At 35.6% G+C, this 12,610-nt stretch overlaps 1 protein-coding gene across 1 annotated transcript in view; it reads right to left on the reverse strand.

The window, feature by feature from the left end:
- Positions 1-12,610, reverse strand: part of MYO6 (myosin VI) — a 105,613-nt gene that overhangs the window by 24,263 nt on the left and 68,740 nt on the right. The window contains exons 17-23 of the mRNA XM_084283691.1: positions 11,738-11,833; positions 9,325-9,498; positions 5,662-5,700; positions 3,959-4,052; positions 1,271-1,401; positions 1,112-1,189; positions 59-188 (exon numbers count right to left, since the gene is read on the reverse strand). Coding sequence (XP_084139817.1) covers positions 59-188; positions 1,112-1,189; positions 1,271-1,401; positions 3,959-4,052; positions 5,662-5,700; positions 9,325-9,498; positions 11,738-11,833 — 742 coding nt within the window. The remainder of the gene's footprint in view (positions 1-58; positions 189-1,111; positions 1,190-1,270; positions 1,402-3,958; positions 4,053-5,661; positions 5,701-9,324; positions 9,499-11,737; positions 11,834-12,610) is intronic.

The raw sequence follows: 12,610 nt of genomic DNA on the forward strand, positions 1-12,610 counted from the left end.
CTAATAATTGGTTTGCTATATTTTTTAACAAATATTTAATAAAGCATAAAATACATACATTTGATCCCTGAGAGTGAACACCATTGAACTTTTTTCCAACGACTGCAGATAAGCCAGTGATTCACTCGTTTAACTAGCTCTGCTAAGTGATCCGGATCAGACTTCATTATCTGGTCAAACTCTGCAAACTAAATGCAAAACCAGATTTACAAATGAGGAGAACAGCGTGTTAGACTATGTTCCTATTTAAGAGCATGTTGAGGTAAAAAACGAAAAGTTAAATATTATTAATGTAAACTATGTCACCATTATACTGGCTTTCAATTAATTCCAGTGAGCATGTACATCTGGGATATTTGACGACAACAAGAATGACCACTGTTTTATTTTTAAATTGATGTGCAACACTTAGCATTTTGCATAATCCAACCCTTTATTAAATACTAAAAATGCATTGCCAAAATTTTTAAGAATTATTTGTTTCTCCACTTCCTGAATACTCACTCTGATCTTCTACAATTTCATGACACCTCTAATTCTGTATCTAGGGGAAAAAAAAAACTGAAAACTCTTCTCAAATTTTAATCTTCCTGTAAGAAATCCAATTAAAAGCAATCCTTTCTGAAAATCCTGCACTTCTATTTTTTAATAATTATATGTTCTTCAATGACTAGAGTAATTTTCCTTCCTAGTCACAGCAGCTCCCTACTTCTTTCTCTGCATAGCAGCAGCAATGCTCAGAATCATAGAAAGAGATTTCAGCTTCAACTAGAGTTTAGCAGAAAATATTTATTTATTTTCTCTGACTTGCTCTTCTTAATATTCAACAAAATAGTCTTAAGTGACTGGTACAACATCTGGGCAATTTGTGGAACACTATCATTGCTTCAGGAATACAGCAGCATTAGCAACAATACTATGAAATCAATTTTATCAATGTCAGCATTGACTTTTTTCCCCACAGATTATGAACAGTGTTTATGAAAAACCCTGGGCAACCTCATTGAAGTTGGTCACATTTTCAACAGGGTGTCGAACAAAGCTCCTTCAAAGGTACCTTTCAACCCAACTTATTCTATGATTCATATTCATGTAGTTCAAGAAACATTACCTTGCCGGGTCTGAAAAACACCTTGGTTAACCCAAATTTGTAATCAACTTCATTCAGTCCCAAAGCTTTAAACAGTGCCTGAAACACAGAAAACAGTTAGGTTGATATTTTTCCCCCTTCAAAATAAAACAATAATACATTTTCAGATTTCTCTCTTACCTTGCAGAAGAGTCTAGGATCCAGTCGTGCCAATTTTTCAGGCAAGTATTTCTTGTACATGTTATACAGTTCATGAAATGAAGCTCGCGAAGGGAAACCACCTTGCATCAAGTCCAGAACAGACACCATTCCTAAATTCACAGAAACACATGCACAAAAGGTGGAATCAGCAAAATGCAAATAAAGCAGTGATTTTTATGATAACTTATGGCATAGGCCTCACAGACATTGTTCAGAGGCCAAACCACAAATTTCAGCTGGGGCTTGATTTAACCTCTAAAACTTCTTGATCATGTGATCATTCCCAAAAAGTTAATACCAAACAGATGAGAAGAACTTGTATCTTCTCCCTATCTGAGACAAAACTAACATCTAGTCATGCAGAGCATTTTTTTTTCTCCTTGTCATTCTTTCTTTTTAGAAGAGTTGACATTTTGTACTTCATTTTTAAAGAAAGAAACAAACAACGCCCAGCCAGGCTTTTATTTTTAGCATGCAAAAGATATTTGTGAGTTGTGGTACAGATGCAGGGTAAAATGCAAATACAGCGCTAGAACATTTTGTGTTCTTGCAGCACTAGGTATCAGCTGATAAGATGTAATGCTGTTACTATATTTTATCTGTAACTAGGGCATCTGTGAAGCACAGATACAAAGTCAGGAAAAGGTTCAAATTACTTCAAACATTACTTCAAGACTCTGCCAGTCTTTTTGCCCACTGGTTTACATAATCCTACAATACCATATAAGCTTAAAAACTTACTTAGAAGTTTACCTGTAACTCGTGGTCTTTGTCTTTATAGAATGTCTTTTATAGCATTGCATCTCACTGCTACTATTAAACTTTACTTATTATGACTTCTTTTCTTTTTTACTTAATTAAGCTTCATTTACTGCAGCTTAAGTAAGCACACATGGAAAGTGAGCTTGTAAGACATTGCAATTGTTATGGTAGCAAAAAAGGTTCATTTTTTTATTTTTGCCTTTCTGACATGCTATTAACCTGAAGAAATCCACAGCCAAATGTTCTTAATGGAATTCTAATTTCTGAGAAAACCTTATTAATATTTTGCAATGGTGACATAACATGAAACACGGGTAGGCTTGCTAAAACATCAGTTCCAGAACCTAGAAATATCTCAACTTCAAAAAGAGAAAAAAAAAAAAAAAGCAAAAAGCACAAGCTACTAAATACACAAATATACAGAAAAGAGTAAAAATAAATATTGAAGTCGTTTTGTGAATAAACATCCTATGAAGAACAACAATAACAACGCTGTAATTCCCATGGAAGCCTTTCATTGCTCTGTTCAGTGGGGAATGAGCAAACCTGCTAGTATTTGTCCTTTAAAATAAAGATGTAAAATCTGAAAGCGCCTATTTCAAGAATAACGAAAACATGGCATCACAATTTGTAACATATAAAGTAACAGGTAAAACCGCTGAAGTTGGAAGCTCAGCTCCCAAATAAATTAACAATAGTAAAAAGAGATGCTGAAAAAGTAAAACAGACTATTCAACTCTAGCATACTATCTATAAGAATCAAAGAAAACAGGCATCAATGATTATATATCTCAGATAATACACACTGCTCTAAATGCACAAAGGGATTTCTCGCACAAATTCCCACAACAATGTAAAGGAATTCTGTTGCTCTGGACTGAGCTTTTGCTCTATTAACATTCTGGGCAACATAACGAGATAGGATTCAGCTCCAGATCAGGAAATCTAAGTTTCATAGAATCACGGAATGGTTTGGATTGGAAGGGACCTTAAAGACAATCTAGTTCCAACCCCCCTGCTATGGGCAGGGACACCTCCCACCAGACCAGGTTCCTCAAAGCCCCATGCAGCCTGGCCTTGAACACTTCCAGGGACGGGGCATCCACAGCTTCTCTGGGCAACCTGTGCCAGGGCCTCATCACCTTTGCAGTAACCAATTTCTTCCTAATATCTGATCTACATGTAAACCTACCCTTGTTTGGTTTAAACCTATTCCCCATTGTCCCCCTATCCCATACACTCCCTGACAAAGAGTCCCTCCCCAGCTTTCCTGTAGGCCCTCTTCAGGTACTAGAAGGCTGCTATAAGGTCTCCCTAGAGCCTTCTCCCCTCCAGGATGAACAAACCCCAACTCCATCAGTCTGTCTTCATAGGAGAGAGGGGTGCTCCAGCCCCTTGATCATCCTCGTGGCCCTCCTCTGGACTCATTCTAATACATTCATGCCATTTTTGTGTTGGGCGCCCCAGAGCTGAATGCAGCATTACAGTGGTGTCTCACGAGAGCAGAATAGAGGGGGAGAATCACTTCTGCTTCTTTTGATGCAGTTTAAGTGCCAATACATGACTCCTTACACATGCACCAGGTGTCTAAACTGTCATTAAAAGCAAGGGAATAAACAGCTGATGGAAAGTAGAATAAATCTTCTTATACAGTTGAGACCTTATCACTGTTCAAATTAATCACTTCTGTGTTCTATTCACTAAAATGAGAAGTTACAAAGCACCTAAGTAACTGTTCATAAGGCATAAATAAGCTACCTCCTAGAAAGCAAGGGTTCAAGGAAGGAAATATCAATTCCATCTCACATATTTCAAACTTAGATCTAGCTACAATGGCCTAGTAAATAAATAAATAAATAAATAAATAAAAACATCACAGGGAAAAGTATCAGAGGCATACACTACCTGAACATTGAAGCTGAGAGAGGATCTGCCCCCCTTCAAAATGGTGACTTGTCATCTTTAAGTTAGGTTTGATGCAGCGAATAAAGCTAGATCCCTGTTACCAAAACAATGAGTTAGCAGAATCTGTACATTTTGAAACCTCCTGAAATATGTTAGTCATTTAAGAATTACTGGGGGCAGGGGAAAGTGAAGAAAAAGAAAAACAAAACAAAACAAAACAATACCTTTTTAAAAAGAAAAAGACATTCTTTTGCTCTCGTATACCCTTTTTTTTCAGTCCAGCCTTGGTATTGAGGTAACTGATCTCAATGCTCAAGCCATTTATTTAACTGGAACCTTAACTTTTGGGTTTTCAGTGAACTGTTTTGCTTACAATCTAACTAAGGTTTAGCAGTCTAGATTATACTACACTCATCGTCTCCACAGTAATATCACCTAAATGCCTCTTTCTCCAGAGTTCACATGCTACCAGTCTCCTGACACTGGAATCATGCTAGATGAATTTAACTTGACCATCCTTTTTTCTAGCTTTCACTTACAATTTCTTTTGGCTTATGTCTTCACTCTCCCTTCCCTCACATGGTTCCAGCCTGTTCTCATCCCCAAATATATTACCTCTACAGTTTTGACTGCTGCTTTCTCTAGTCATTTCATAGTCATCCTCTATTTAAGGATGATTTTTTTTTTTTTTTTTGTGAGGCAACGTTGATCATTCAAATTTTTCTGTTAACAGGTAGCCAGTGATAACCTCTTACCTTATAAACTAAAATGAAATTGGGACTAATAAAACATATTTCTACTACTTGTTTGCAGTGTTTTTCACAGACAAGAGTGAGAGACAGCCCATCAAGGAATCTGTCTAGTAACAACATATTCTCAATCATGTGTTAGCTGACGTCAGAGCAGAGCACCTCCAGCCACACTTTTTTCCCTGGACCGACTCTTAATTCCACTGTGCTGTGAATGATGGAGGTTAACTTTCTTTCAGACCATCCTCATGATTTCTGTAAAACTTTAACTATGCTCTAGCACCTGTCCCAATCATTTGCCTTGTTTTCCCCCTTCTTTTGACAGAGCATAATCTATTCAGAATCGGTTAGAACACGCTGTCAAGAGAAACAAGAATGTGTTCCTACAAATGCATCTTCTAAAAAAATCAGTATGTCAAATTACATGGAGAATTCTGCAAGCTATTGAATTACATCAGCTAAAACAGCAAATTCTTGTTAGGGGAAGCAGGTTCTTTGAGCATCTGTGTATCTGCAGCCTACCGCAAAAGTGAAATAAGACATTCTAGTTCTAACTAGCTTATGGAATCTGAAAACAGAAATTAATAATTTATTTTCTTACTTCTAAGTAACATCTCTGAATCTTTTGAAAATTAGTCACCAGTGATTACCAGTGAATAGAGGGAAATGAAACTGACAAGAATGGAGATTGCAGCTCGGACAGTTTTAATATATATATATATATTTTTTTTTTTAACCTAAATTGTTTAACTTCCATTCTACAACATTTTTTTCCAAGTTTTGCTTTTGTTTTGTTTTGAAAAGCAAATTAATATTCATCACCTGCAGAGCAGGACATTTCAAAGGTACCATATAACTGCAAACTCTGAAGCAATTATTTATCACTAGACATGAGAAAACGAATTATGATTTATTTCAGAAAAATGGTAAGCCTGCATCTCTGTATATACTTACAGTACTGTGAAGCTTCTCAAGAAGCAAATTTAACTGAGTCTGTAAAAGAAAAGGCATTTCAGTAGTCTTAAAAACCACAAGTATACACACAAAATAGTGATACAGCATTACTGCATGCATGTTTATTGTTAGTAAATCAAACAGAATTGATAAATCAAACATCCACATATTTTAACAGACAAAATCATGTAAGAGTGCATGAATGGTCCTGAAGAAATTACTTATGTTCAACTGTACAACAACACCATGTGTGACCAGTTACTTACAACAACACAGTTATCAAAAAAGTGCATGCACATTTGGGAAAATAAAGGAAAGATACAATAAAGTTAGAAAGGAAATGAGACTGAGCAGCAACAATCCAAAAAATACACTGAAAATTTGTGAAAGTCCAGATTTAATCTTTAACGAGCCTATTTGCATGTTAAATAACACCAGAAGTATATGAGATATACTCAGCTTTTCTTGGGGGGGGGAAAGCTGTATTGGCTTGAGAGTCTAAGTCACGTCATTTCAGTAAATGAATCTTCATAATGTATTTTTAATTCTAAACTTCCAAATTTTTAATTCTGCATTGATGACAATAGACTGTGGTTTTAAACTACATTTACTATGGGTGTATTTAAACATACTGTAATAATATCACAAATCTGCACTTATTTGGGAAGAAGACTAGAGAATTACCAGATATGTAGGATATTAGGAAACAGCTGCCGTTGTTAGGGATGTAAATTGGTAGGAACTTCAATATTCCAGGACCATATCAGAAAAACAGAAATATACTTTCACTTTATGGATCTGTCTGTTCTACCACACAGATTACTGTTGTGCTAGCCTTTCTAGTTTACTAGCAACCGTTAGGTATATAGACTAAAGTAAGACAAAATTCTGAATGTCCTATCATACTACATATTTTCTGTACTGGCCCAAGATGGAAAGGATCTTACTTTTGATTTTTTTTTAAACCAGATCTTTCAACTACCTTAAGTACAGGCAAACAGATTTGTATCAGCAATATGAATCACCTACAGCTGTCGGTCTTCCTACCAGTAGACGCAATTGTATTTTTTATGTTTCGTGGATATAGTTAGAAAGACAGAAGGAGTTCCACAAGAAGTATGACAAACATTGATAACCTCCTGCTCGGATCTCACATACAGTTTGCATCTACTTTGAATACAACTTTTATCTTTTCTTAAGTAGGAAATGCTTTATCTTGGAGATGAAAACCTAATTTCCATCAACAAAATATGGTTCTGCTAGAGGAAAAATGCCCCTTCTTTATAGTCATAACTTGACAAGAAATAAGAGACTCTCTCAGGTAAATTTCACTCATGATCATATGAATAAGGCATATTGCTAAAAGTATTGCTCTTTGAATTATCACAATTTAATCCATCATTACTACATTAAGGTAAAACTATCCCAAAGACTCTTGTGTAGATCTGATGAACTAATTCATCTTCATTTCCTCAACTGGTTTATGTAAATTTTAATTAGTTGTAAGGACGGAACGTGTGAAGGGCTTTGTAAAAACAACTCCCTGCATCACCTAATAATTGATGTAATTAGAAGAATTTAAGACCGACTGACATATTGACAGGTTGAGAATTCTTATTCTTAAAGAGATTAAATTTCTACTCAAATAACAAATATTTTGACAGCATTTAAATTGAAATTTTCAAGGGTATTAGTGCTCATCAATAGTACATGTTGTGTCTAGGAAGGTAACACTAAATGAATTACTGAAATTAACACATACATTCAAAATGCCATGAAAGTTGAAAACACTGAAAGAACTATAGATTGATGGGCCAGATCCAAAAAGGACTTCTAGTCATGTTCTAGGTGCAGAGGTGAACACCGAAGTCCAAAATACAATCCAAAATGTTCCCACTCAATTGCTGCTTAACTTTTGAAATGCCTCCCTTTTTACTTAACCCTTCTTGGACAACTGTATCTTTCACATTTCCACATTTACTGCACATGGAATGCTAAATCCAAGAGGAACTAAACACCCAGATGGAAGAAAGTGGAAATTATCTCAAAAGATCCCAGTTGCTTTCATTTTGAAAATACAATTATAAAAAACAACGGATCTCAGCTTCACCTCCATGGTTGCAGGGCTTGCCCAAGAGGTCACATATCTGCATGTAATTCCATTTTTCATTCTATCCTCTGTTCATGCATTTTATATTAGACCAATCGCTACAGCTTAATTCTACAACTGCTATATAATAAGGAGGAGGAGGAAATAATTATCAAAGCAAAACTCAAGACAGCAGAATGGCCAATTCCCAGCTAAATTCCAGAAACACTACTTTACAAGTCAGACCGTCTCTCTTATGCTTCCTGCCCGAACAAATTTTATTTTTGGCTACATAACAGAGCATCTCCAAAAGGGTATGAGGAATTCCCTCTGTCAGATTGAGCAATAACTTAGTGCCAAGGGTCATAACGCTTAGAGTTAAAACACTGAATACAGTATAGACCAGAATCAGAATACAGTTGCTATACAAAAAGAAAGTGCTGGCACTATATCCTTCCCTTTCTTCCAGCCTTTGCATTTTTACAGAACACTAAGCCACAGGATACACTTATGCAAGAAGGAATTTATCTTGCAGTCCTAATTTAGCACATAACCTTAACATGGAGTAGAAATGCAGAAACTTTTGCTATTGGCTAGACCCCACTCTACTTGGAGATCATGGAATTCTCTAAGGTACTTGCTTTCACCAGGGACTGCATAAAGGGTCTAGACATGTGAATTGGGGTTTTAGGTGCCTTAGACAAGGTAACATACCAAAAATGTCACAGCACTTAATTTGAAGGCATGTAAATCCTTCATTGGATCTGGCCCAGATGTGTTGAGAAGAGCTCTTACTGAAATTGCAGCAGCTCTATCAACAGTAAATCCATGAGATTGAAAAAGTTACCTGCAGCCCATGGTTGTGCCTGCTTTTCCTCTCTTAATTCCCCTATAGTTCTTTTTCTAGCCATCCTGAGCTGGAATAGTCCAGCTAAAATAAAACTGCTGAATGAGAAAAGGATGCAGAAAACGTTTGGAGAAGACAAGGTTTGAAGGTCAGCTTTACAACAAGCAGAAGAAAGGAAAAAATGAGGAGAAGCATCAGATTCAGGTATTGAGAAAGGAAATATTCAGCACAATGAACGTATTTCTGTGAAAGCCATGACTATTGATATTTTTAAGAGGAAAAACAGTGGTTAGGTTAAGTGTTGAATTTTGAGAATGGTAAACTGCAACTAATTGATACCTCTTATACGGTACAAAATTAAGATAGGATGGAAGAACACCTTTTGTCATATTTAGAACTCCTGAAAGTCTACAGAATTCAAATTCAGATCAAGAGATTAAACCTTTTAAATAAAAGACTTCCACGTGGCTTTGCAAAATCCTGATTTATGAATTCCTGCATAATCTCAGTAAAAACAATTATCAAGCATATTTTGACAGAAATGTATAGCACAGTTGAATATACTGGTTTCTTACAATTTAGAAGAAAAAAACATTATTTAACAACATTTTTGCTGCATGAATGTCAAGTAACCACTAGTTCTCCCGTCCTTAAGTTCTACTTATTTCAAGTAACTTAGAAATGGCATATATTACAAGAAAATAGACTATTTGCTATGTTATGTTACCTTGAATTTGTTTCCCACACTGATGAAACTAAGTTTTCCAGCTTTTTGTTTGGGATCCTTGTTGTTGTTAGTGTTAGATTCAAACAGCTGTCGAACAAACTTGTCCTTGGATTCACATATGAGAGATTCAAGGGACATGTGTAAAGCATCATTATTTTTTTCCACAAATTGTGTCTGAAAAGAAAAGCCAAGAAATAATAGCACACTTATTTCACTGATCCAATTACTTAAGTAAAAATTAAGTTAAAATTAAAGAAAAGCTGAATTCCACACTTTATTCAAAGATCAGCAACAATATGTAGGATAAATATTTTCATGTTACTTCAAACTTTTCATCTGGACATACAAAACATTAATGACAGACAGGAAAGATATTGTTAAATTTGAAGGGTTTCATAATTCCTACAATATCCAAGGTAAGGTTTAGCACCTGTTACAAGACCAGTTGTGCTTTTGTCAGTGGTTACACTCGTTTCCACTTCCAGTACTCAGCATATCATAGAATGGCTTGGGTTGGAAGGGACCTTAAAGATCATCTAATTCCAACACCCCTTCCATAGGCAGGGATGCCACCCACAAGATCAGGTTGGCCAATGCCCCATCCAGCCTGGCCTTGAACACCTCCAGGGTGGGGCATCAATTTGCTAGTTCTGAGACGCTTAAATAATATGACAAGCAGCGAAGAGCTAAGATCTGTTGTGAAATAGGAATTAGCATGCACACTTTAACTGGTGGAACTAAAGTCAGGAAAAAGTAATTAAAAACAGTTATCTTAGTAGTACTGCAACCATGGAAGTTGGTTTGGTTGATTTAACCAAAGGTATCGTCCCTTCCTACAAGCCCTATGCCTCTGTTTTATTTAAATTGACTCACTTTTAAACGTTAAGAGCTGTGTATTAAACTGAAACTCAAAGATCAAGACACTTGTATCCAATTTCACACTAACAAAATTCTCTATCAAGAATTTGTGGTGCACATTCAATAGTTGCATTGACATTTATGAACAGAAGAAGGCAAATTTAATTTGATTGAGAAAATATGAATTTGCCAACACATCCCATAAAAGGATTTAAAGGTGATGGGTCAAAGGACAAACACAGGCGTCCCAAATTCCCTTGGACTATGAGAACACAACAGGAACATAAATGCAGACAGTTAAATGCCCTCAGCAGAAATTAGCTTGTGAAAGCTGCCACGAGACCAATGAGAAAGAAACTATGAACAACATACAAGGCAACTGTAGTCCAGCTAAGGCCCAAACTAAGTCAGACACTCTGAAGAAGGGAATAAATGAAGTCAAGCATGTTAGCATGGCTTCTGGACCAAAGCTGCCTCATACCTGGTTAGCTCAGAGAGCATATATGTGCAAATATCTGGCTCTGTTCCTGAAGAAACCGTAAGGTACTAACATAGGATGAGGAGGTAAACAGTAAACACAGACCATGTGAACATAAATGTATTCCAATGTTATGTGTTATTTTGATATTGAATCTGTGTGTGACTTTGGTTTTTATAATACACGGACTTCAGCTTTTTTTTTTTTTTTTTTTTAAATTATCTACAGAATGCATCTATCTCAAAACACTATAGCAATCATTGTTATTCGTGGAGTACTTTGAAGTAAGCACACACCCTGAAAGTCTGCATTTTCAAATGACAAAACACATCTTTGGAATTAGCTTCTCTTTTACACACTGGAGTACCCGATGAGAACAATAAAGTGTTATGGATCTTTCATTTATCCTTTATCCTCACGTTTTTTTATTTATTTATTTATTTATTTTTTCAAAAATTGTGTTGCCCTAGTAGATGTTGCCCTCGTAGATGTAGATGTTGCCCTAGTAAGACTGTTTCAATATTTTTTGTACGATTAAGAGTCATAAAAAAGTACAAGCATTCAGCATGTAGTTGAGGGTAACAATTTTAGATATTTCATATTCTTACATTTCTACCAACAGTAGAAATGGAAAAGAAAAAGTATAAAATGTGAGTTTTAACACAATAAACTGACATTGCATAGAAGAACAAGCATGCATCTGAAAAGTTGTGCTTAAGTCTAGTAACACTTCTGTGTTATGTGGTATATTCCCCTGCTGCAGATGCAGACCTCTGTTGACATAAGATTTGTAGCAGACTGTGGCTCAATATCTTTAATGTTGACACTGTTACCTACAGATTTGATGCTTACACCAAATACGTCAACAGAAGTCTGTCATCTGAGAAGTTAAAAGAAATTAAAACATCAATTCTGTCACACATTCACAAAACTAATTTTGAAGTTAAAACATATCAACTTTGCCATTTCTCTTCCAATTAACAAGTTTTGTTCTTGTTGTTTTTAGCAACATACTCTGAAAAGCATATTATAAAGTGTAACAGAAACAGCTGACTTTTTTCACTTAAGTAACATTACCGTCTCATAGCATACTGCTCCCGCAAAATGCCGGATAATAAAGCCTTCATCATCTCTGATATTTCTGTGAACAGCCAGTTTAGACTTTCTAGGGATCTGGAAATAAAAGTTTGAATTACAAAGAAGAATTACATTGGAGGGTGAAAAAAATGTATTCCTAGGACATCACCATGATTTTGCCAGGATGTTGAAAGTGACATTGCCTGCAATACAGTTGTGAAGACCACTACTATTTCAATTCAAACCAGGATATTTGAAAAACCTATTTTCATTCTCATTCACACCCTTCAAAATAAAATTGTCCAGGATTGCTAAGTCTACCTAGCTGACTTTCTTTTTGCCTTTTGTCAACAATTTCTATTCCATTTATTGCACAGCTGATGACAAGCTGACAAATAGCCTTGTCATATAAATAGGATTAGATAGAAGCTTAAAACGTTTTTAAAAGGCAACCACCTTGTTGATCATATACATACTGACAAGAATGTTTCATTGCACAGGAACCTAATTAAACAAGCTTAAGAGAAAACTTTAAGAAAAGTAAGCAGATGGCAATTTTATTTGGCTCCTTTTGCTTGCATTTTTTCAGCAGGGATTTTGTTTGATTGTTTGTTTTGTATTTCAACAGAAGTCATGTATAAAAGTTGCAATGGTTTTCATTAACCTTCCACAGAGTGCTGTATGTTAAAGTATTAATGACAAATAAATTCACCTGGTGTGTTACGTACTTTAATTGCTGAAGTGTTAGCTAGATACTTCACGCAAGTGAAATATTCTCCAAAGCAAGCAGTTTTGGAAATTCACAAAATAGCTAATCTGATATGAAATAAACTAAATTAAAATGTTTGTGTTTTTTTTTTTTTCCTTTTCATG

This window comes from Netta rufina, assembly GCF_964035555.1.
Source record: "Netta rufina genome assembly, chromosome: 3".
NCBI classification, from domain to species: domain Eukaryota; kingdom Metazoa; phylum Chordata; class Aves; order Anseriformes; family Anatidae; genus Netta; species Netta rufina.